Source organism: Thermobia domestica, chromosome 1, assembly GCF_964235325.1.
Source record: "Thermobia domestica chromosome 1, izTheDome1.hap1.1, whole genome shotgun sequence".
NCBI lineage: Eukaryota > Metazoa > Arthropoda > Insecta > Zygentoma > Lepismatidae > Thermobia > Thermobia domestica.
Window position 1 is genome coordinate 31,084,750 of NC_137454.1, and position 27,128 is coordinate 31,111,877.

At 34.4% G+C, this 27,128-nt stretch overlaps 1 protein-coding gene across 12 annotated transcripts in view; it reads left to right on the top strand.

The window, feature by feature from the left end:
* LOC145684179 (uncharacterized) overlaps positions 1 to 27,128 on the top strand; it is a 692,246-nt gene that overhangs the window by 573,901 nt on the left and 91,217 nt on the right. For 11 of the 12 annotated variants that reach the window (XR_014131255.1, XM_081756189.1, XM_081756245.1 and 8 more), the window contains 6 exons: positions 3,515 to 3,874; positions 13,644 to 13,770; positions 16,617 to 16,789; positions 18,847 to 19,029; positions 21,888 to 22,058; positions 25,380 to 25,609. Coding sequence is in view for 11 of the 12 variants with exons in the window: in XM_081756189.1 (XP_081612315.1) it covers positions 3,515 to 3,874; positions 13,644 to 13,770; positions 16,617 to 16,789; positions 18,847 to 19,029; positions 21,888 to 22,058; positions 25,380 to 25,609 (1,244 nt within the window). In the remaining variant the exon portion in view is untranslated. The remainder of the gene's footprint in view (positions 1 to 3,514; positions 3,875 to 13,643; positions 13,771 to 16,616; positions 16,790 to 18,846; positions 19,030 to 21,887; positions 22,059 to 25,379; positions 25,610 to 27,128) is intronic. The other variant, XM_081756207.1, reaches the window with a different exon arrangement.

The following is a 27,128-nucleotide window of genomic DNA, read 5'->3' on the forward strand; positions in this document are numbered from 1 at the left end:
TTTCTTTTATGAAATAGTTCTGTTATTCTAATAATAAATAATAATAACTCAGCTCTGATTTTTTTTTTTTTTTTAATGATGCAAATTGATAATATACACCCTTCATTCCAAAAGAAACCGAACTTTTGAAAACAAATAGTACCACTAGTGCCATCTGTTGTAATATTTTACCGGTAGATGGCGTAGTCCCTCATTGACAACTGGTATAACTGTCATGACATTTGGATGCACGGCATCAAAGTTATTGCGTTTCAACTGTCAGTGTGTTGTGTACATCGGTCGGAAAATGAGTTTCAAACAACGAGCTGCAATTGAGTTTTGTGTTAAACTGGGTAAAACTTTTAGTGAAACGCACCAAATGCTACAAACTGCATATGGTGATGAGTGTCTATCCCGTACGCAAGTTTACGAGTGGTTCAGGCGATTCAAATCGGGTAGAGAGACGCTGGATGATGACGAAAGATCAGGCCGTCCCAGAACCGGATTATCGGAAGAAAACATCGAAAAAGTGCGTGAATTCATCAAACATAATAAAAAATCGTCGGTGAAAGTTATTGAAATGGAATTAGGCATTCCTCAAACAACCGCATACCGCATTTTGACCGAAGTTTTGGGCCTTAAGAAGGTTAATTCGCGGTTTGTACCACACAAACTCACCGAAGACCAAAAAGTTGATCGAATTGCGCATTGCAAAGACATCGTTAAAAGTGCTCGGCAGGATCGAAACTTCTTGAAATCGATTGTAACTGGTGACGGGACGTGGTGTTTTGAATATGAGTCCGAAACAAAGCGGCAAAGTGCTGAATGGAGAGCGCCGGATGAAGGAACACCCAAAAAAAGTCGCTTGGTGAAGTCAAAAGTTAAGGTGATGCTGATTTGTTTTTACGATTCAAAAGGAATTATCCACAAAGAATTTGTTCAGCCCGGCCAGACAGTCACTGGAGAGTTTTACTTGGGCGTCATGAAGCGTTTGCTGGCAAGAATTCGTCGTATTCGGCCCGAATATCGCGAAATCGGCAGTTGGACTCTTTTGGACGATAATGCACCATCACATCGTTCGCGACTTGTAACTGAATTTTTGGTCAAAAATCACATTATTCGGTTGCATCATCCGCCCTATTCACCAGATCTCGCTCCGTGCGATTTCTGTCTGTTCCCGAAACTGCATTTGGCGATGAAAGGAAAGTGGCACGCATCGATTGATGCCATTGAGAAGGCGACGACCGCCGTCCTAAAGACCATTCCAATAAAGGACATGGAGAAGTCGTTTGACAACTTGTTGGAGCGTGCAAATATGTGTATCGATGCAGAAGGGGAATACGTTGATTAATAAAAATGATTTGTTCCAAAATGTACATTGCTTTTTTGTTTTTTTAAAACGTTCGGTTTCTTTTGGAATGGAGGGTGTACGTTTTTAAAGAAAGCAAGCTACGTATTAGTTAATTTTTGATTCAGTTATGTGTAAAATTGACTAGGTTGTAGCATTTCTTTTTAAATTTCCGAATAAATTAACCAACTATAGTACAACGTTTCCTGAGCTCCTTCGTGGCTAAGCGGTTAGCTTACGTGCCTTTGGCGTGGGAGACCCGGGCTCGTTTCCCGGCGGGAGCTCGTGTGGTTCGGATTCCACGTTAATCAGTAGGTCCACGTCTCATATAGCCTCGCTGCTGAAAGGGACGTTAAACCCAAAATCCTTCCCTTTCTTCCTATAACGTTTACTGTTTATTCTCTATGTATTCATCTGATTTCGATTAATCTAATGTTGATTGTAATTTTATCATTTTCCCTTAAAAAAAAAAAACGTTAAAAATGAAACTCAAAATATGCTGGTTTCATTTAAATATTTTAAGTTGTTTGAAGAATGGAAAATGGTGCAGAGACCAGTCAATACCTTTAAAACTCGTTTCAAATAATATTAGCTCCTTTTTTGCACATTAAAAAAATGACTGTAAAATAAAATAAGATTGGGGAAAAGATTAATAGAAATCATTAAATTAACATCTTACGATTATACTCTGTAGGTTAAAATAAGACGAATAATTAATAAAAATGAACGATTATCAAACAGTTTGTGGAGTGAGAATGTGAGATAAAGCGAGAGACTCTCGAGAGAATCTACACACACAATGTTGTCCACTACAAACTTATATAGCAAACGAAAATGAAATGAAATGAAATCTTTAAGTTTTACGTCCCACGATTATGCTGGCTAGGCTAAAGGAGACGGTGATGATGAGAAATGAATGAAATGGTGGTATGTAGAAAGTGGGAGGAAACGGGAGGACCCCGAGGAAACCCCCACACACGGTGTTTGTCCACCACAAAGTTCACTTGGTGGAGGCTGGCATCGAACCCAGGACCTCAAGCACGAGAGGTGAACGCTCTACCACTGAGCCACCTCGGCCCTTCATATAGCAAACGATTCCACATATCAGAGGTGAGGGTTGTACCACTGAGGCCCTGTGCCTACATTGCTTAAAATTTGAAGAAAACGGCAAATACTGTGAAACAGTTTTGGATACGTTAATCTTAACTGAGAAATAAGATGTGAAAACTTTCTGAGTCACAGTGTTATCATATAGTATTTCTTAGCTGAAAACTTGTCCAAAGCTGTATCTGTCTGTTTCGTAATTTTTGCTATTTCTCCAAATTTTAGTATTTGCTTTTGTTTTACAGATATTTTTAAAGCTATTTTAACTTCAAATAATTCTTAATGTGCAGGGTGTTTCAAAACAATTCCGATAACGCCTTGGAGGTGATTCCTCCTGAGAGCAAGATAAGACAAAAAGTATAGACCAACCTGGGTTCCCAAATGCTTCCTTTCGGAGTTACAGGTTGCCGAAAACATGAAAAAATGAACTTTAAAAGTCCATAACTCCAAAACTGAGACATACCGTAGTCGGATCAAGACTTCATTTATGAACTAGTATGTGCTGTATCCAAATATCTAAGTTTCACAATCCTGCGGTACTTCCACAATAATTTTTATAGATGTAGTTGGGAGTACTTCAAATTATATACCCGTAGCCAAACTCCCTCCATAAATTTGTCGTGTGAGTACCTTAGAATTCTGAGACATGTATTTTTGGATAGCGCATATATTAAGTCTTAAGTGAAGTCTTGACTTGACTACGGTAGGTCCCACAATATTTAAACTATGGACCTTTAAAGTTTAATTTTTTCATGTTTTCGGCAGCCTATAACTCCGAAAGGAAGCATTTGTGCATCCAGGTTGGTCTATGCTTTTTCGCTGATCTTGGTGTCAGGAGTCACCTCCCAAACGTTGGTGTTGTTTTGAAACACCCTGTATAACATTGATTTGCTACTACTTTGCTTGATTTGCTTGCTTGCTTTTTGTTTTGCTTTAAAAGAAAGAAAATGTTGCACGATGCATGAGTTTGACTAACAAGCCCTTCTATTTTTCTCTCTGATCCTTTGTTGTACCATCCTTTGTCTATTGTCTACGTACTCAATAACAAAATCAAATATGTTCCTGTTCGTATTAACCCCTAAGTCCCAGTTCCTAAACCGCTGACAGGTTCCGACACAGACGAAGAGACCAACGACCCAGCGACACTTGTGACTCCCATGGACACGTGGGAAGAGAATTGGCTTTTCCAACGACGAAGGCTTAAAAAGAATTCCTACCCTAGTCAAGATCCAGTTCCAATGCTAGTGCCTAATCCAAGCGAAGACTACCGAGCGAAGATTGGTGATAAGGACATCGATGAAACATCGGATTTATCGGAGTATAATTCTCCTGACGAACGCAGTATCAGTACAGAAGAAGAAGAAGATGATGATGATGATCAGTCAATTGAACCCAAAGAAGATGATCTGACAGAAGCACGAAATTTAGACCTTCACTTAGCAGGTAAGAGTCAGTTATTTAGTCTAGTGCTGGTGACCACGGGAACCGTAAACGCGTATTCGTTTAATTATTTTCTTTGCTCCATTTTAATTTGATAATTTTGTCTATTATCACATTATGTGTTTGTATGTATGCTGCAAAACAGATTACTCTTGTGAGTTCACACCGACCTTATGTTATCTAATTAAGATAATGTGCTGAGGGCTTAGATACAAAACTTATTATGTCCACTGTCTCAGAAGTAAGTTTTCTTGTTTATATCACGAATATCAGGCTGCTTTAAATGGCTCTACTTTCCAAAATTTAGCTGAAGTTAAATAACATTATGAAAAACTCTGCTGAATACAATCAAAATTGTGCTGTACTCCATATCGCTGTGATAATACTGTAACAATAGCATGATTTAGTGGTGCTTATTTTCATATTATTAGCACAATAGAAAAAGTACCTAATTATTTTAATTCAAATGATTTACAGCTACTGTCACAGTATCAGAAAATGTGAAAATAAATAAATTAGAAAAAACATGAAAATATTTTTGGATGATGTTACATCATCAAAAGGTTTGTAAGTAGGTCTTGGGATTTGATACTTTCAAGTACAAATATAAGAATTTAGAATATGAAACTAGCAATAGCTAGAGATGAGCAACTGAATCAAAGTTGTTCTTTTGAAGACCAAATCGTAGAGAAAATACAGCGCAAAAATATTTTATTTGGTTGAGTTGGAGAAATTTGTATGCAAAATGAAGAAAATACTACCTTTCTTTATCTTAAAAAAAAAAAAAAAAAAAAAAAAAAATCAGTGACTTTTGAGAACTAGAAATTTAAGGAAGAAATAGATCAAAAGATTGCGCTCTTGGCGAATAATTAGTTTTTGAATCAGGAGCCACAAAATGTTTTTGGAATCTATCCATATTATGAAAATTATCTAACATTAATAGACAACTTCTGTATCCCTACACTTGAACAAAGGCGAAATGTGACAGATTTGATTTTTCTCCATAAAATAGTACAAAACGAATTTAATTGTACGGTTCTCATATCAACATTAAATTTTCATGTCCCGACACTTAAAACTCGTGCTAATAACTCTGATCTGTTTTATTGCAAAAAAGCAAGGACCAACGTATTATTGAAATCACCAATTTGGAAAATGTGTTCTACTTATAACAAAATATGTACCAAACACAAAGAAATTGACATCTGCAATATGAACTCTATGTTTAAGAAAACTGTCGTAAATGTATTATATAATACACCAGCACTATAATTGGGCTTATGCCTGTTGTGTTGATGGCAAATAAATAAATAAATCGAGTTTTCGTATTTTCTTCGGAATAAGCACATCATACTGTGCTAAGTGATAGTTTGGGTTTGGCTGTACTATATGTAGTTCTTCAGGTATAATGCCTACAAGAAAATTTTTGAGTGGAATATATTGGACCTTTGTAGCCCCCCCCAAAAAAAAAAAAAAAAACTTACGGAATGACATTTGAAGTTTCTTCATTACATGTCTTAGGTCTTTGCTGAAATTAATCTTTATTCAAAGCTATCTTGCTAGTCCTCCTGACGGAGACCTGTTTCTAACGTAAATAAATTCTTAACTACACAAACAGATTTTGGTAAACGAATAATGGATTTGAAGTCTGTTCTAGGATCTGTTGAACATATTTGCAGTTAGTTGGTGTGTTTTGATATAATTTTGTTTTTATGGTTGATCAATGTGAGATGTCAATAAGATTGGAGTTAAAATTGTAAATAGTCTAATATAAGATTGTAAATAGTCTAATATTAGACGTGCACTCTGAAATACAATCACTTCGAAGATGCAAAGCGCATACATCCATACGAAGGAACAAATTTGGCCATAAAAAAAAGAAAAAAAGAAATGCAATTATAAGGTTAATATCTCAATTTCGAAGTAATCTGAAATGTACAAAACTACTATACTATCACTAATACTACAACTTTTTCTTTTATTTTTTATTTCTTTCCTTAAATGCCTCTGAAAACAAAATTTAATCATATTTCTTTATATATATATTATCAAATGAAGCTAACAATAAATGATGATAGGTTTTATTGCATACTGTTCCTCTCTTTTTTTTTTTTTTATTTCTTGTAAAACACTTTCAAACACTTGCTATGTTGTATTCGTGCCATTTTAGTGGACTTTCGAGGCCAATATTTTTTTTCTTTAATATGTAGTATTTATTTATTTATGTTTATTGGAATTAAATTAGTTGTAACTCACCTGCTCTCAGAGTAATGTTACTTTGTACATTTAATATATACTCGTATTGTGAGGTTCGCGTACTGATGGAGAAACTCCCACAATGAAGAACGTCTGACTAGTAATACTCAAGCTGTGCATTAAACTATGAAAATGTGTGACCAGTTATGCAGCATTAAGAAAACATATATATTTATATCATATTTTAATTAAGATCAATTCTGAAATCTTTCCACAGCTTTTACATATTATAAAGTATTCATTATATATATTATAATCTTCTTTATGTTTATACATGATTCGCATACTTTATCGTATTATTAAAATCACTCGTATTTCTTCATCGAATTCTGTAAATGGCTGTTTTCAAAACTACTATCCATTTCATAAAGATAGGCCCCTGACTTGGCGGTGCTGCCGTGACGTCCAGTCATAACTTATATTACATTGTCGTACCTCGTTGGAATTGTTGGAATGTTGTCTTTTCAATACTTAAGACATACAAATTTTCTTTGTACTGTGTAGTGAGAAAAAAATAGAAATTAATGAAAAAGTACGTATTTTTTCGTACTTTTTTGGTAAATCAATGTTTATAGGACTATATCTCGGAAAGGAGATAACATAAAATAATTTCCTGTGCACCATATGTAGATGCATATGTTACCTGTAAGTTCTGAAAATTTCATTACTGAACACGTAGTACTTTTCTTGTTATTCAGTAAAAAGTGAGACATCATTATCTCTGAATTGCTGCGGTGTATTAACAATCTTAAAAAACTTTTAGAAAGATCTTAAAGTAGCTTTTTCAACCAAACTGTTTTGACTTGTTTTAAAAGATAAACAATCACAAATATGACATTATGATTTTCTCAGCTTTGCGCCCTTCGCTATCGCAGTTTATACGGAGTGCTACGTTGCCACATTTTCCTGGCGCGTATACACACTCAGACGGACGGGTATTTAAACTTGTCACGCACACTGTCTGGCACTTTTTAGATATATTTTTAAAATTTTGTCTCCACAGATTTTAAACCAATTTCTTAGAAATTAACAGGATATACAGAAAATGTGCCAAATGTTCAAAATTAGAAAAGCGAACTCTTATTTTGTTTGGATTTGCATGTGATGGTCTTCGAAACTTTGTTGCTTTTTGTCAGTTTTTCACTTACTGCACGCAGTACAAAATACACTTGCACAAATACAAGCATAAACTTTATTATATGATACAACCTTAGTTGATATGTAATATTGAGTTTACACTTCACAGAAGATCTGTTCCACCACTTGACAGACATACTAATAGCTCTTGCGTAGTTGATTTGTAAAAATCGCGTAAAGCTGGCTTCCGTGCAAGGCTTATGTGAATAATTACTGTAAAAAGTTCCTGGTTTTTAATTAAAGTAACACGCTTTCATTTAGAAAACAAAGATTTTTGTTTTAGTATTTTTTCTTTTTCTCAATCTGCTGTTTTGCGTATTGATTCATAACTTTTACTACTATTCCTGGGAGAGCTCATGTAGTTTGGATTTCACGTTAATCAGTAGGTCGACGTCTCATATAGCCTCACTGCTGAACAGGACGTTCAACTCAAAATCAATTCAACTTTTTTTTTTTTTTACTATAAAACTTCATCGGTAAAAACAGCTGAAACACTTTATATGCGGAATACTCTGTAGATAACCCAGCATTTTGATCAATTCCCGGGATACCACTAAACAGGGGTTTTGCATTTACTTGAATTTTATCGCTCCAAGCTACATCAGAATCTGTCTTTGAATAGGAACGACACGTTTTTTTCTCTCTTTCCCGGCGCAGCCGCAGGTTCACTTGAAACAGAGTTACTATCTTGTTCACTCCCGAATACGCCACTGAGCACAGAATAATCAATGTCATTACTATTCATTACTAACTCATAACCGTCTGAGTCGGAGTCATTCATCAGTTCTGCAATTTCATTATCGCTAAAAATTTTGCCTCTTCTTTTTGTAATACCGCCGCTCGTAAAGGAATATCCATATATATATATATTTTTAATCAAAAACCACGACATATACTAAGGAAAATATAAATGCCCATTCGTCCGTCTCATTGCAATGAACCCATATGATGTGAGTGCATGTCTAAGTTTTTGACGCCTACGAACCGAAGGGAAGTGTTGAAGGCGTAATCAGTGCAACGTGATTAGACGCAAATACAGCCCTCGTCACCTACACATTGCATAGTTTTCTTTCGTTGAAAGAAAACAAAGGACCCATTCTGTGTTATTGTATACATTCGGCAGGGAAATTGATCGCAGAACTTGGGTGAACACGTGATTGCCAAGGATACATTTCTTTTTAACCTTTAACATGTTCGTAAGCTGGAAAGTGTGTATACTGATAGATCTTGAGGTAAAAATGGAGCCATTGTTAATAAGTGTACAGGAAGATAACAGGAGCAGCGATGAGTCAACAAACCCATTACGAAAGTGAATGAAGTAAATAGATTAAGAGATGAGTTTTTGGATCTTTTACTTCAACGTTTTATTTCGATTAAATTGAGATATGTAATGCATTATTATTATTTTTATGATGTTGTGAAAGGTTATAATAAATACTTTTTCCTATTACATTCTTATGAAGTAGGCTTCGCGCTACAAGCTTCCTGAAAGCGACAACACTGCACGACAGCGTTGCCGCACTTCCACTTACTGTATGCTGTTTCTTCATATAAGCGCGGGGAATTTAAAGATTGGGCCGCAACATGGCTCACCGCTTAACGCAGAGAACATGTTGAAGTAAAAAAAAATTTTTAAAAAATAAATACTCTACCAACTAAACCTTTTTTTGTTAATAGTTCCAAATATTTGGAACACTAGACTTCCAAATTTTCGAACAGTGTTTTGTACGTTTCTCTACCTACCATGGTAAAGGAGATCAGAGCGTCGTACATTTGTTATAATTACACAAAAAGTATCAAGTGATGAAAATTGAAATTCTCACAACTTACAGTTAATAGATGCATCTACATATTGTACACAGGAAATTATTTCACGTGATCTCTTTTCTGAGATATAGTACTATAAACATTGATCTACCAAAAAAGTACGAAAAAATACGCACTTTTTCATTAATTTTTAATTTTTTTCTCACTGCATAGTACAAAGAAAATTTTTATGTCTTAAGTATTGAAAAGACAACATTTCAGGAATTCCAACGAGGTACGACAATGCAATATAAGTTTTGACTGAACGTCACGGCAGCACCACGAAGTCAGGGGCCTATCTTTATGAAATGGATAGTAGAATTATATTCTCAATGTATATATGCATATAGACATAATCAAAAATACTACTTGATTATAAATCACTATGTTTCTGTAAAACTGCAAATCATTGATAGGATATGGACATATTGCGACAGCTCGGTCTATAGCTGGTTATTATTTTTTAGATCTAAGCACAAATGGAATTTTACAGTTGGTTTTAGCACTAGATATTTTGATCCGAGGCTCTACCGATTTACATGTTTATATTTTCAAACTAAATTACCAGTTAACAATCACAAAATGTCATCTACACTATATGTGATTTACAGGCCATCTTGTTTTTTAAGTTTGTTTACGAGTTTCGATGCGAAAAATTTGAAGATTTGATTTAGATTTTAATTTCTTTTAATCATCCGATACAGATCGGTATCTTTCTCAATCCTTCCAAAATGTTGTGTAGTGCGACGGTACAGCTATATCATAGCGGCGCATTACATAGTTCGTTTAGGTTTAAACTAAGTCTTCTTTGAAATTAACATAAGCTTATGAACCAGTTGATAAATATTAAAATTTTCACACTCACCTCCACGTTCTCTGAAAACATATGTGCGTAAACACCTTCAATATTTCAGAAACTACTCAGGTTCCTTTTTAATTCTTTACACCATAGATAACTAACTAATTGTCGTTTTCTTATTTCTGTTTTTTTTTTTTTATTTTATTACGACTATTTAATACAGAAAAGAATAACTTCAAAACGAATTCCCTCATCGCTTAATAGTTAATGTCATCATTATTTTTAGAAGTTCATGAATATTTACGATCATTAATTCTACAGGGTGTTACAAAAATGTATCGCAATATTTTGAGAACAGATTCCTCGCATCAAAATAAGAAAAAAAGTTCATAAGGACCTGTGCTCAAAAGTGGATACTTTCGGAGTTATAGGGTGCAGAAAACGTGAAACAAGTGAACTTTAAAATTTAATAGCTCCACTACTATTAGTGAAAAAGTTTGTAAACAGAACGCTGCAGCCTAGTTGTTGCGCATCTAATCCTACATTTCCCCACTCCCTTCTCCGCGACGATGATGTTTTGCAGTGTTGCAATCTGGAGGGAGCGGAATGGTCTGAGGATTTTCTACGACATTTGAGTGTAAATGCTGTATATTGATTGCACTAAATTTTTAATGCATTTTAATATTTTCTCTTTGAATATTAAATGAATTAAGTAGGATTAGGGGTATTCCTTACCAACGTAATATATGAATTAAAAGGTGGAAAAGTTCGCAATGAATCTTAATGAAAAATAAATAAATAAATGATAACAGAAATCACCTTCTAAATATTTTCCATTTCTCCTTCAGTTTCACTCTCCCACTCATCTGAATCTGTATCGGCCGATGAATCTGAGTCTGAATCGGTTTCACCAAATCTAGTTATCAGTTCATCTACACGCTCATCCATAAGTCCGTCTCTTTCAAAGTAAGAATCTTCAATTTTTTTCACGTGTTCAGAACATTTTACCCATTTCTGTGGTGAATATTCATTAAATAACTTGCCCAGTAATTCTTTCTTTTCATCCAGTGAATCGGAAATGCATTGCCTTGCTTTGCTCTTTATTCCCCCTTCCCCCCCACACACAAGTTCAATAGGATTTAAGTCTGCGTGGTAAGGTGGAAGTCTTATTATAGTGTGCCTCGCGTTTATAAATTTCTTGTCAATCGCGTATTGTTTCACATAAGGTACATTTTGAATTCTTAAGAAAAATTGTCTTTTGTTCATTCTCCACAATGTATTTACTCTATTCTCCGCTTCAATTTCGGTTTCGTTTATAGGTTTGTCTGTCGCTGATAGTCACTGTATCATGTCGCTTTTAAGTGAAGACATAGATAGTCTTTTATTGATTTGAACATTGTGATAACTGGCATTATCAACGACAACAACGCTGTTTTCGGGAAGATTAGGAAGTAGTTTTTCATCGATCCATTTTGAAAAATTTCTACTGTTCATCTCATGATAATCTCCACTTTTTCTGCTTAGATTTGGACAATAATAGAGCATTATCAACAAACCCAAATTCCCCTCCTGCATGGACCATAATAAGACGTGGCCCTTTTCCAACAGTTTCTGTTGCACCTATTTCACTCTTACTTTGCCAACACGCCAGTACTGAATGTGATGCTTGAATGTAGGTTTCATCTCAGGCCGGGCCCGTGAATTAATAATGTGAGGCCCGACTCGAGTTAGCATTTAGGCCCGACCCAAGGGCGCCGATTTCTCTGTAAAGTTGGGGGCATTCAGATGCAGAAGGTATATACATGAGGATTTTAAAGCAAATTGCATTCAAATTATGCCAAATAATGTATATTCATAAATACAATAGGGGGCCTACATGACCTTTGGGACCTCGAACATATAACTAGGGTGATAATTAAATCAAATATTTTAATTGCAACTATACCAAATATTTTGATCCGCACTTCTGGAAGAGGAACTAGCTGAAATAAAAGAAATCGTTGAACGAAGTTTTCTCTACTAGTTATAAGTTGTTATAGTTTTTTTTTTTTTTTTTTTTTTTTTTTTTTTTTTTTTACACAAGTTGTATCTTCGGCCTTGGAAGTTGAATAATTATTCATTCTTACTCAGAAGGATGGGGGGTGCAAAATATTAAACATTATAACACTTGAGACATAGTTTGTACTAACAATAGACTGAAAGCAGCTTATTTGTTGTCTTATATTGACAAAAATACTTTTGTCAACTCGTCTCATTGAAGTAAGACAGAAATATTTCCCTTTCAGAAAGGTACGCCCCCTTTTCTGTATTCGCCCCTGGTTCAGTATCGTAATGTTCTAGTAGGCTCGGCTGTCAGTTCAGTCTTTAATGTGGAATCCAGAAAATTAAGCCATTCGCCTTTTGGTTTCTCTTCGTTTTAAAGCTTAATAACGAACATACGCAGAATATACTACCGTAGAATACGAAGAGCTACCACCGCAACGCATTTTCGAAAGCGGGATTAAATGAAATGGACCACTGATATGAGAATTACGAGTCGATACTGTAGGTATAACGCTACACGGTAATATTTGTCATTTATTTTAGCAGGTGATATTTGTTGTAGCATAAGTTTGCTGAGTTAGTATCACTGGTACTTTCAAGGCCAGATCAGTGGATGGAAGAGTAGTGGGGAGGGTGGTGGAATACGAAGTGCTCCGCAGCGATCTGCGCATCTTGGTTTGAAACTTGTCGAGTTATATGAGACCTATCGAAGTCGGGTCAAGTCATCACTGAGGAACTGGTATGTGAACTATTCAAATATCCATGTATAAGAATGCTCCAATACTTGCACACCAATTTTTAGAGAGGTAGGTGGAGAGTGATCAAGTACTCCCAAACAGCCTCTCTAAAAATGATTGCGCAAGTACCGAAGTTTTAAAATATGGATAGTTAACATACTAGTTCCTTGGTAATGTCATGACCTGACTACAATCGGTTCAATAGTAGTGGAACTATGAATCTTTAATTTTATGTATTTATTACGTTTTCTGCACCCTATAACTACGAAAATATGCACTTCCGACCACAGGTCCATATGATCTTTGTTTCTTGTTTTAATGTGACGAATCTATTCCCAAAATATTGTGAGAAATTTTTGTAACACACGATATAAGTCATTTTTAGTGCTCTAGTGTAATGTAAATATTTTATATAGTGACAAGAAGTCATTTTGTTTTCCTTTGCATTACCTTTCAACTCTTTGAATGCTAAAGAAAATGGTAAAATTACGTTAAATTTATTAAGGCAGCATGCTGTTTTTTTCCTTGTATACATTTCTCATTAATTTAGTAAGATTTCACACAGTAGACTTTAGTACCGCCATTACGTAAAGAATACGAATTCGATCCGCCGATTCTTTAAGTAAAAATAATATGTATCACTTTGTTCATAAGTAGGATATTTTTGTTATATTGTTTATAAATTACTATGTAAATGAAATTTGATACTCTCTATACCATTGTCGGTCTGCAATAAAAATAGGTCCTTTCTGATAAATTATCTTCAGCAAGTACTTTACTGTACTGGTTAATTCATTTAGAAATTAACGCAACCTGCAGTAATTCACCTTCGAATGTGATCAGCTAGCTGTGCTGCTTGGTCAATAGAGCTCAGTTTGATTTAATCTAATCGTATGCTTAGACAAGAAATAATGCTAAGTAAAGCAAAATTTATATAGTGAAATGGTCTTGTTTTTACTATTCTTGATAATTGTATTATTCATTCTATTTTCAGGGGATTTGTTAACGGAATTTGGCCAACAGGATAGTGAATACACAGAAGATTATGCTGCTGTAGACCAGAGACGTTTTAATAGCTTGTGTAGGGAGTCGGATTCATCGAAACCTGTTCCCAAACCAAGGTTGTGACATTGTGTTGAATAGATAATTAAATGTTGATTGTTTGTGTATTCGTTTAAATAGGTTCTTTGAAGTGGAGTTTAGCGTCTCTTTTAGCTAAGTGAGACGAGGGCCTACAGTTTAACGTGAGGTATGAACCACATGAGCTCCAGTCGGAAATCGAGCCCGGGTCTCCCGCGTCGAAGGAGAGTACGACAACTATATATCCACGAGGGAAATCTGTTCGTGTAAAATTTCACGTCCCAAAGCGTTAGAGCATATAATGCATGACCAATTAACTAAATTCCTTGAAACAAAATAACATCTTAAATCTCTTTCAGTTAGGTTTCAGATCTCAGCACAGCACTTGCACTGCTCTAGTAAATATCACTGATGATATTCGTGCCGCTATGGATGAACGCCAAATTACATTGTTATTCCTACTAGATTTTTCTAAAGCTTTCCAAACTATACCATGACGTACTGATTGCCAAACAGTCTTCCTTCTACAACTTTTCCCAGTCAACTTTATCTTGGTTTAGCTCCTATTTATCAAACAGAAAACGAAAAGTTGTCACTAATAACATGTTCCAATACGAAACTTGTCCCATGTGGAGTCCCGCAGAGCAGCGTCCTAGGACCTCTTCTGTTTTCCATATATATCAACGATTTACCTGAACACATCACTCATTGTAAATATCACTTATATGCAGATGATATACAATGCTATTTAATCACTTATAACCTAAATTTAACCACCGCGATTGATCACTTAAACAGTGACATTGAAAGAATCTGCACATGGGCACGTAACAATGGATTGCAAGTAAACCCAACCAAATCAAAATTTATCATGCTTGGTTCTCGTAAACTACTCTCCACAATCAATATTACAAGCTTACCGAATGTTCTTGTAAACAACATAGCCATTCCTGTAAGCGATAGCGTCAATAGCCTAGGACTCCAGATCGATAAATTCTTAAATTGGACAGACAATATTAATAGAGTATGCAAGACAGCTTACGGCTCCCTTCATTCTCTTCAGCGCTAAAAAAAGAAAAAAAACTTCCGGAATCCATTAAAGCGTCCCTAGTTCAATCATTGGTAATCTCTCATTTAGATTAGTTGACTTAACTGAAGATCTGGCAAAACGTTTACAGCGCATTCAGAATCCCTGCGTTCGCTTCATATTTAATAAAAAGCGCTTCGACCATATCTCTCATTGTTGTCAGCAACTAGGATGGTGCAATTGAAACACCCGCCGCCGCATTCATTCTCTAACACTTTTATATAAAATAATTAATTGTAAAAAACCTACTTATCTATCCTCAAAATTTAAATTTCTCGGCGATACTTACCCACTAAATATCGGTTCTAAAGGAAATACAACATTCGCCGTTCAAACGCACAAATGTAATTTCTTTTCCAATTCTTTCACATTGTTTGCCACCAAAGCTTGGAATGATACCCCTGAAAGCATCAGAAACTCTGGTTCAGTGTTGACTTTTGAACGTCGGCTTAAAGAATATCTTTCTAATGCAGGTCATCAGTAAAAAAAAAAAAAAAAAAAAAGAAAAAAAAATTTTTACGCACGAAACCATTCCTTGCGTTACCATTCAGTCGTTCGTTTTTCTTTTTTTTTCTCTCTTTCTATTTCTTCTTATTTTCTTTTCTATTCCTTTCTGGTACATGTGTATGTACGTATATATTATACATAATCAACTAAGTATGTGCATCATTTTATCAATACATAGTCAATCAAATTAATATATTTTATATTATATATAATCAAGATTGATTTTTTTGTTTCTCTCTCCTTGTACAGTTTAACATGTCTTCAGCATTGTCGCTTGTTTATTTTAGTGTTTATTTGATATGTAATAAGTTTCATTTTCACTTTTCATGTTTTATTTTCTTTCTATTGTTCTGTATGTCTGTAACTCTTTAACGTGCCTAAGTGTGTAAATCTTTTTTATTCTCGTTGGAAAAATAAATAAATAAAAAAATAAAAAATAAGAAAACAACCTCTATTATGAGATCCGATTGTAAAAGAAAAAGTTTACATGGTTGAGTGGAAGAAAAGGTTATGCCTTAACTCCGCCGTTTTAAATAAGAAATAAATAAGAGATAAGAGATAAGAATATGAGACGTGGGTCTAGACTTTCATATATGATCCGAATAACATACTGTCCCACAACATAATAGATATTGAATCAGATTGCTAATTCACTGCCACATCACTTGCTGTTTCTTCTCGCAATAACTTTTCCTATGGCATTACGCTCTAAGTTCAGCTTTGTATAATTTTTCGATTCTCGTCGAATTTCTTTGCTGATTCAAAACTATAGAAATTGCGCATCGTAAAAATTATTCCATTTTCATGTAAAAATTATGTATGTACTTTACCATTACTTCCATCCAATTGAAGAAATCTGTTTGAAGAATGTAATGGTAGAGTGCATAACAGACTAGTGAATGGAATAGTATTTCTAAAAGAAGCCATATCTATCACCTTCACTCAGCAAGAGTGTAAACAAAGTACAATGTGATTTAAAAAAATAATCTGGAAGTTTCGAAGGCGTAAAAAACCAATAAATATTCATAACTTTGATATTTCGAAAATTAAATTTAAACTTGTCATGAATAATCTACAACAATATTCTAAAGGCTTTTCTTTTCCTCTGGACAAATTCTTGTCTGTTGCACAATTTATTGTAGATTAACATAAATAGAGTAGTTTACTATGTTTAAATACGATACATGTACAATGTAGTAAAATAAAATAAAAAAAGAAAAATATTCGCTAAAGTATTTAAAGAAAGAATCATAGTGATACTATTTAACTTACAAGAACTTTATTCTTTCTTAGGACACGAATTGGTAAAACATCAGACGGACTGACAGTGCCAAAGTTTTGTCCCGTGGGCAAGAGAAAACCACCTCCTAAAGGATTAAAATTTTCTGTGCCACCAGAAAGCACCACCATACACGCGGGGAAAGCAGTGCGCTTCTTCTGCAAGGCTCAAGGAAATAAACCAATCGGTAAGTAGATACCTTTGAATATAGAACAATTTGAATAACTATGGTAATTTGTTAAATTTTACCTTACCTAAGCATATAATGAAAATTATTTTTGGTATCATTAAAATATTATCAGAGAGAACAAGAAATTCGTAGTCTTTTTCAAATTACAAAACCTAGAAATCATCATTGACACCTAGAAATCATCATATTTTGCTGGTATTTATTAATATCCCTAGAATTTCGTTACTTCTGAAGTATCAACGAGAAAACGAGGTAAATGAATATTTTCGTTATCGATAGGTCTAAAAATAATTTTGATTCTCTCTGTCTGTGGGAAATAGTCAAAGAAATGTAATACTCAAAACTTGAAAATGCTAAGATTTGTGAAAGATGCAGATATACAGAATGGACCATTATCTTGATACACCCTTGTAACATTTAAACTAATGGGCCAAAAGAGCTAATTTTTTTACCTTGCAAATATAGGTAGGAAAACATTGTTTGACATATTCAATAATACCACAAAGTTAACAGTGATGACAATCTTAGTTTTTTTTTTTTTTTTTTTTTTTCAAATGGCACTACGTCAGGTTATTACATATTTCAAATTTACATAAAAAAGGAAAACATACAATATCAAGTGTTGCAAACATCATAAAATCAACGAAATTTTGGATGGTCCAACATCACTAATAACGCAAGTGAAACGGACAAAGTAATACGGTCCAACATCACTAATAACGCAAGTGAAACGGACAAAGTAATACGGTCCAACATCACTAATAACGCAAGTGAAACGGGCAAGGTAATATAAATCCAAAGTACTGTAGTGTCAAATACAACTGTCATCATATGATGTATTTCGAACAAGTAGAAACAAACTTGTAAGAAATTGAAAATTTTACTTTTTTTCTAAGAATTTTATTTCGAAAAAATGTTTAGATAAGTATCACAACGAATTTTGTACATAGTTTCCAACAGACATAAGAATCATAATACTGTTTGCAGCAATTTGATATCTCAAATTATTAGGTAGATATGAAACAAATGGCAGAATTTGATATATTGCTTAAAATGGCGTATTTGTGGAAACTTTGTATAACAATTTTTATGGTTTACTTTGTTTCTATAACATTGAAACAATACTTTTTGAGAGGTGTAATTACAATACATTCTCGGAATTACATAATTTTAAACTGTGTTGCAAACTAAAAGTTTTTATCATATCTCCGGCATGTTTCATAATATCAAATTGATGTTAACCGCATTGTGATCTTCACATTTATTGAAAATCATTTAAGAAATTGGATGAGCTACTTATTAAAGCAGTTTTTCGAAATAGAGGCTTTTGAAAAAAGTCAAATTTTCCATTTATTGCAACTTTGTTTGTATTCATTTGAAGTCCATCATATTCTCATTATTGGGCACTAAAGTACTTCAGATGTAGATTGCCGCGTCTGTCTCATTTGCTTTATTACTGCTCTAGAAACCACCAACATTTAGATGTTTGTGATACTGTAGCCTCCTTAGTTTGCAACACTGCATAATAAATGTAACAATGTATGTTTCCGTTTGACATGTAGAATTGAAATATATAATAACTTGACGCAATTCTATTTGAAAAAATACAACTTTATCGTGGGGTGGCAACACTGCTAACCTTATGGTACCACAGAGTATGGCAAAAAATGTCTCTCTATCAATATTTAGATGGTGCAAAACTTCACTATTTTTTGTTCATTAGTTTAAAGTTACAAAGGCGTATCAAGAGTTTATCCATCCTGTATATATGCAAATTACGAACTGTAAATATGGTTTTTTATTAAAGCACTTAAACAAAATAATCATTTTATGAACTGTAATAATAATGAACAGTACATATTTGTCCACTAAACAAATATAACGAAAATATAATTAAATGAAATCAAAAATTTTATTTTTAATGTGTGGCAACCTTTTAGTTAGACTTTTGTTCTAATTCGTAAACTACAAAGATTCTGTTTGAAACAAAATATAAGAAACAAATGATATGAAATATTTGTTAACAACCATTTTTCATTATTTCTTTGTAAAAGGGGTAGCGTGGTATCATGGTGACATCTTATTAGAAGCTGGAGATAATTACAAGCTCTATTCCTTAAATGATTCGCACTATCTGGAGATTTACAACACAGAACCAAAGATCTCAGGAACGTACTCGTGCGTGGCATTTAACCCCGAAGGCGCTACGTGGCATGATTTCCAACTTACCGTTAGAGGTCAGTATGTTTGATGAGTCTTTAAACTTTTATCATTTAGTAATTCTGAATTGGATAAGATTTTATTTATTTATTTATTTGTTTATTTATTTATTTATTTATTTGCTTTTAATTCTATCACTTTGAAATCTCTGTTTTATCATATTACAACGTATTCGTTTGCGTGCAGGTTAAAGTGTGTGAGACAAAAAGAAGTGTATTGCATTATTATTTAAAGCTAACTGTACTTTACAAATTAACACTTTCGCACATATGCTTATATAGTAATTGCGGTTTCCTATCAGTACCTAGGTATAGTGTATTTTTAAAAGATGTGGATCTGGTAATAGAAAAAAAATGTATGCATGCGAAATACCTGGCAAATAAATCTTTAAACTTTTTATTTTGCAATTCTGATTACAATTGTTATAATTGGGTGGCCACGTCTCGAAATTTTAAGGTTAGAGACATGAAATTTGGTATTTAGTTATTTCATTTTAAATAATTGAGGACGTATTTTTAGCGTTTTTTGATATTTCCTCAAGAAGGGAAGAAAAAAGCGGGTAGAAAAAGAGAATGGAGGGTTGCAAGTGTTAAAATAAGATGGTTATATCTCGAATTTTTTAAAGCTTAGAGGCATGAAATTTGGTACTTAGACTTGATTTAAAAATAACTTAAGATGCGTTTTAGCGTTTTTTGATGTTATCCCTACTAGGGAAGAAGAAAAGAGCCGAGGTTGCAATTGTGATAATAAGATAGTCATATCTCGAACGAAATCCCTTAAGATTAGATATGTGTTAGAGATCTGAGAAGTGTGAAACTAGCCCAAGCAAATGCGGGATCTGGGGTACAAAGTCTCCAGCAAGCCGAAGGCTAGTATATCTATATGAAAATGAAATATTTATGTTGCTTGTGTTGCTTCCATTTTTATATATGTAATAAAAAAAATCGAGTGCCAAAAGAAAAGGGGGTGATTGGCCTCCTTTCCCTCCCTTAGGGACTCCCTTGAATACAGCCATATACACACGATGTTCTGGTAGAAAGCTTTGCTACCTGTTAGTTTTCGAGGTAATATTTTATTTGGTCGAGCATCTTTGTGTATTCCTCAGCAAAGTACAAAGTAAAGTTTCTTCTTGTTTTGATGTAACGAACATGCGGGAAAATTTTGTTGCTTCTTCCTGTAACACCTAACTATACTAATATCTCCTATCCTAACATATACTAATATCTTCTACAAAAGTGAATATGCTTTTGTCAACTTGTCAGTAATACGTAAACAAATTAAGAAATTTGGATGAAATTTTCTTTTATATCGGTCAAATATATTATTTGTCATTTACCGAAAGCAACATTCAAATTGGTTTATTCATGCCGAAGTTATTAAATTTTGCTGATAATTGTACGGTACATGAAAATGAAAATAAAAGATAATTATATATTTTTTTCTTAACAAATACACATTAATTCTATATTTGAAGGAAATGAAAATATGAAAACTTTCCATTGTTTATGGATCATAATTAAATAGAAATAATAAACAGTTGTCAAGAAAAACCAGTAACGTTGTCTCACGCTCTCTAATTAGCCATAAAAAATAAAAATGTATTCAGATCAGATCAGTTATCAAATAGGAAGAGGTACGACCCATATAAGAAAATATGTCTGAAACAGAGAAGGAAGTAAACTGAGCTAGGTGGAGGTGTAAAGACCACTGCAAATTAAGAACAAGTAATAAAATAAATGAATAAACGATTATAAAAAGATAGCTTATAAATTGAACACAGTGAGAGCAATTAGTATTTGATAGAAAGTTGTTTATTATTATTATTATTATTATTATTATTATTATTATTATTATTATTATTATTATTATTATTATTATTATTATTATTATTATTATTATTATTATTATTAAATAAGACTTAGGAATAAAATATAGGCATGGAGAAGGTAAATATTAGATGCAATATGGCTTAATTAATCCGCGCAATTACTGCTACATACATATGTCTATTATAATCTTATGCAATATTTTCTTTCATATATTTATCATTTATTTTGATTATTTTACATATTAGTTTATCGTTCATTTTTGTTTATCATCTAGAGACTAAAATATCAAACCTACGATAAATATAAATCTTTAACATTTGCATAGATAAGATAATTGCTGCCCTAAAATAAATAATAAACGATAAAGACTTTGCTTGTGGATGCTTTGACCATTACACTTGTAAGAGAGAGAATTGCAATTTGGTATGCTATTTCGAAAGATGCGTTTTGTATATATTAACTGATCATACATACACATTTTCTTCTCATTAAAAAAAACTTAGCACGTAGGACAATAACCTAGTCTTGTGCGAAAGAACAGTACATGGATAAACTCACTGTCTCTCATACACAGTAAAAAAGTACCAAGAACATTTGCACATACAGTACGTATTCGAGTCGTTCCGTCTCGAAGGGAAATATTATGATATGCAAAATGATTTTTAGTAAACACGACTTTTACGTGGTTCGACTAAACACAAAAGGTGCTGATTTTGATGCTAAATGGAAAATTGTGACAGCCTTAAGTTTTGCATGTAAAATTCGATGAACACCATAACTTCGCATGGAAACGCTTTGTATATGACTATCATATGTGTTATTTATTCCTACAGAGAAAAATACACTTAAAACTCCCCTGCGTTCTTCAGAAGGTAAGGCGATGAGTATTAATACGCATGATTTACTACATGATTCGAGAGAAATTATGATTTTACAAAGGAAAATATGTGAATATGAGCAGTTAATAAGTAAATTATTACCATTGATATTGCTTCTTGATTATTTTAATGTACTTAAAAATAGAGTATTTCTTCTTTACATAATAGCAAGTCGCAGAGCAGAAGCTTCTCCAGAATTCTTGAAAGAGCCGGAGGCCACATCCGTTGAAGAAGGTGGAGCAGCTGTGTTCTTCTGTGAAGTAACAGGATATCCCGAGCCTATGCTTACTTTTTGGAAAGGTGCTAAAATACTTCATCCTTCAGATAGGTGTATTATAGGTGAGTTTCACTTCCATTTGTTTGTACAACTAAAGAAAACATATATACAGGGCGCAAAATTTCAAAGTCAAACCACTCACCAATTCAAAAATGATGGTCACCAGTCTCTCTCACGTACAAATTATGAAATGCCCCCTTCCCACCCAACGGCCTTTGGTTTGACAGAGAAAGACTTCACATTCCGTGTTTTCTCTCATTCAATGACAATTATTTTCGTGCGAAACAGAAATTGTGCAGCCCTGTGAGTTAGGCAGAAACCATTCTACTGAACACTGGTTGCCAGCTCTAAATTTCTAGTCGCCAATGGCGACCTGACAACCGGAAATTTTGCGCCCTGCATATATATATATATATATATGCTATTGTAATTTATGTTATACATTCACAAAAATTACATAGTTTAATTTATTTGAGTGACGTTGACGGGGACTTGCTGGAGGGGATATAGGTTTAATGCAAGAAAATGTGAATGTCTTCTTGACGACGGAGAAATTGGTCCGGAAGTAGTTGAATATGCCAAGATGAAGTACATGGTAGCAAGTACGCGAGAAGCCTTATTTAAGAAACAACGAAGAGATCAATCAATAATAAGAATGGAGATGAAAAATAAATTGAAATACCTAGACATGATAGTAATAAACGAAAACTATATTAACGAGCGAGCAAATAATAGTTAAGTATCAGGAAATGCATGTACGATCACTACTTTTACTTACGATTTTACAATATAAATCTACAAAAGTATAATTTATCCTGTGCCATTATATGAATACGAAAGTTTGTCGCTAATTCGGACAGAGAAATAGAAAGTGATGATTTACGAAAACCAAGTTTTGAGGAAAATACTTTGAGTTTTGAGGAGTTTGTCCTGAACTAGGCGAACGAATGTGTGTTACATAATGCAGAATTTTGTAATATGTAACTTTTTTACCAAACATAGTACAAATGTTTAGATCAAAGTAACTAAGATGAGCGATGGGACAATATTGGCTATGCGTGTTAATACGGCTGATCCAATTTAAGTTTCATTGGAATACATAAGTTTTACTATTAAAATCACAATTTTATATTATAATATTTGGTCTAGGAATTAATTCGTGCGGGTGGACAAGAGATGGCGCAACGAACGGAGCGTCCCACAGTTCCGTGTATCCACACATGTGTTGCAAACCCCTGTCATCGCGTATCGTTCGTAGTATAGGGCAGTGGATTAAAGCGTCAACAACACCAGTTTGTAGTTAAGTGAACATGGCGCAATTTGTGCCTGATAAAGTGTTTTTGCGGGGTGTCCTGCTGCATTACTTTAACATGCAGAAAAGTGCGACTGAAAGTCATCGTATTTTGGTGGAAGTGTATGGTGACCATGCTCTAGCTGAGCGAACGTGTCAGAAGTGGTTTGCACGGTTTAGAAGTGGTGATTTCGGCTTGGCAGACCAAGAGCGAGCTGGACAGCCAAAAAAATTTCAAGACGAAGAATTGACAGCATTGCTCGAGCAGGATTCGTGTCAAACGCAGGAACAACTTGCAGCAGCATTAGGCGTTGATCAAACAACAGTCTCCAAACGCTTGAAAGCCATGGGAATGATTCAAAAGATGTCACATTGGGTTCCACATGAATTGAAAGACAGAGACGTTGAAAGACGAAAAACCATTTGCGAATTGCTGCTTCAACGACAGAGCAGAAAGGGGTTTCTGCATCGAATTATTACGGGTGATGAGAAGTGGATCCATTACGAGAACCCTAAACGAAAAAAGGCCTGGGTGAAACCAGGTGAACCAGGTCCATCACAACCAAAACGAGATATTCACTGTGCAAAGGTTATGCTGTGCATATGGTGGGATATGAAAGGTGTGGTGTACTATGAGCTGCTGCAACCGGGTGAAACTATGAATGGAGAACGTTATCGACGACAATTAATGCGTTTGAAGCAAGCTCTGGCCAGAACACGACCAGAATGGGAGAACAGACATGATAAACTTATTGTTCAACATGATAACGCTCGCCCACATGTCGCAAAACCGGTCAAAACCTATTTAGAAAATGTCGGATGGGAAGTTTTACCCCACCCGCCGTATTCACCAGACGTTGCTCCTTCGGACTACTACTTGTTCGATTGCATGAACAACGATTTGATTGGACAGCGGTTTACTTCTTCAGAAGATATCGAAACATGGGTCTCTGACTGGATCGCTTCCAAGGATGAGGACTTCTTTCGCCACGGAATCCGTACATTGCCTGACAGATGGGCGAAAGTGGTGGCTAGCGATGGACAATATTTTTCTTAAGGTATTTATGTATTTTGTGTTTGTACTACAGCTTCAATGTGTGCGTACCAACCGCACGAATTAATTCCTAGACCAAATATATTACTTGATAATTGATATGAATAATCTTGCTATTGCCTGTTTGAGATTTAGTTTAATAACACACACACACACACAAATAAATAAATAAATAAATAAATAAATAAATAAAATAAAAGTTTTGTGAAGAAGACCCCAGGGTAGGGATTCGATGTATTTTGTTACACAGAATCCAAATTTCGAAATCCCAGGACCGTGTCAATTTTTGTTAGGGGCGAAAAATTTGGGGATTTTGGATAGGAGGGATAAACGTTCCCTCTAGCAATACCAAAAAACAAAATTTCTGTGTAGTGGACCCCATTGTATAGATTCGATGTGTTTTGTTACACTGAATCCAAATTTCAAAATCCCAGGGCGATTGACCGTGCCAATTTTTGTCCTCGCTATCCAAAATCGTTCAAATTTTTTGCCTATAAAAAAATGACATGTTCAATCGTCCTGGGGTTTCGAAAGTTGGATTCTGTGTAACAAAATACATTGAATCCATACCCTGGGGGTTCTAAATTTGGATTCTGTGTAACAAAATACATTGAATCCATACCCTGGGGTTTCTAAATTTGGATTCTGTGTAACAAAATACATTAAATCCATACCCTGGGGTTTCTAAATTTGGATTCTGTGTAACAAAATACATTAAATCCATACCCTGGGGTTTCTAAATTTGGATTCTGTGTAACAAAATACATTAAATCCATACCCTGGGGTTTCTAAATTTGGATTCTGTGTAACAAAATACATTAAATCCATACCCTGGGGTTTCTAAATTTGGATTCTGTGTAACAAAATACATTGAATCCATACCCCGGGATCCGGTGTACAGAATTTTATTTATCTATTTATTTAGTTTTTTGTGTGTGCAGCTGTGTAATTAATTACACTATCAGTAAATCACTGAGTGAATTCTGTTGTTATGAACCTGCTGGGAATATAGAACATTTTATATTGTGTATATTTCAGAGAACCAAGGCCATGGTGCTTGGATTTTGAAACTAAAAAATGTGAGACCCGAGGAAGATGGAGAATATAGCATTGAGGCTCGGAATAAATTTGGTTCTGTTACAACACAAGCGGTGCTCACAGTTATGCCAAAAGACACCAAACAGGTTAATAATTTGGAAGAGGGAGCCAACAGACTTCGAAATGGAGTTTATCAACAGGCAGAAGAACTTCTAGTTTCAGCGAACCAGGTAAATAAATGTATTTATTTATGTTAATTTCTTTAAGGCACACTAGTCTGAGATAATTGTTTGTTGATTATAGAAATTATTAAAATCACTAGGAAGGATATTTAGATTTTAGTATCTTGTAGCAACATCTACTATTAGAACTATTCCTATTAGAACCATAGATCCATTAGAACCATTCCCATTGATAATAAATCACTGTTCGAAAAATGGTTCAGAAAACTCAAGCTGATTTACGAATTTATACATCAGTTTAAATATATCATCATCATCATAGGTATTCTGCACTTATTGGCAGGTCACTTGCCGCAGCTGAGAAGCTTCCATGCTCCACGGTCTTCCCTTAACTTCTTCGTCTTCACGTATGATGCTTCTGTTTTTATATCGTTCATTAATTGTAGCCTCCTTTGCCCTCTCCCTCCCTTTTCTTCCACCATACCCTCTAGCACGTCCCTCATAATACAATTTCTTCTCAGGCAGTGGCCCAACCAGTTTCTCTTCCTCTTCTTAATAGTATCTAAAAGTGTTCTTTTCTCCCCCACCATTTCTAATACCCTCTCATTCGTCTTCCGCTCGACCCATTAATGCTTTCCATTCTTCTCCATACCCACATTTCGAAGGCTTCCAGTCGTTTTTCATCATTTTTACGTAATGCCCATGTTTCCGCTCCATACAGTACAACACTCCACACGAAGTATTTTATAAGGTCTTTTTTTCAACTCTTTATTCAAGGTCACACAAAGCAGACTTTTCTTCCTCCTAAAGGCTTTTTTCGCTATTCCCATTCTTGCTCTTATTTCACGTTCGCATTTCAGTCATTACTAAGAATACTACCCAGATATCGAAAACCATTTACTTGTTCTATTTTCTCCCCTCCTACTTTTATATTTTACACAGACCGCTTCGTTCCAATCACCATGGCTTTTGTCTTTCTAACATTTGATTTTATCCCATATTCTTCAAATACCTTCCTCAAGTTCTCTAACATCCTGTTGATTTTCTTTTCACATTCTGCAACAAGCGCTCTTTAAAAAGTATTTTATAATAACTTAAAGTGCTGTCTCTTTTGAAATAACAGCCTGATACATTATTGCTGTGAATGTAAGAATGTCTGATTCTGAGGCTTATACGGGTCCCTTAACTTCCTTACTACTCCACAGAAATTAAGGAAGCTTGCTTTTGCCCTAAAGGTAACAACCTTAAAATGTGCATCTAAGTCACAATCTCTTACAATCTTACAATCTCTTACTAAATTGCAATCTTTCAATCGCACCTGAGTTATAATTTTAATTAAAATCAGAGAAATCTCTCATACTAAACTGAACTCCCTGAGACGAAACGCCAAAGGGTTTAATTAAACCAACCGGCTACTTGTAATTGAAGAATGTAAGACCAGAACACATTGTGAGTCATATTCTCGTTGATTCTGGATTTCTTGAGTAAGATTCGTTTACCTCTTTCTTACAAGAAAGTTTCCAGTTGGCCGTACGATGTTTGGTGAACACAACACTTCCAATGACAT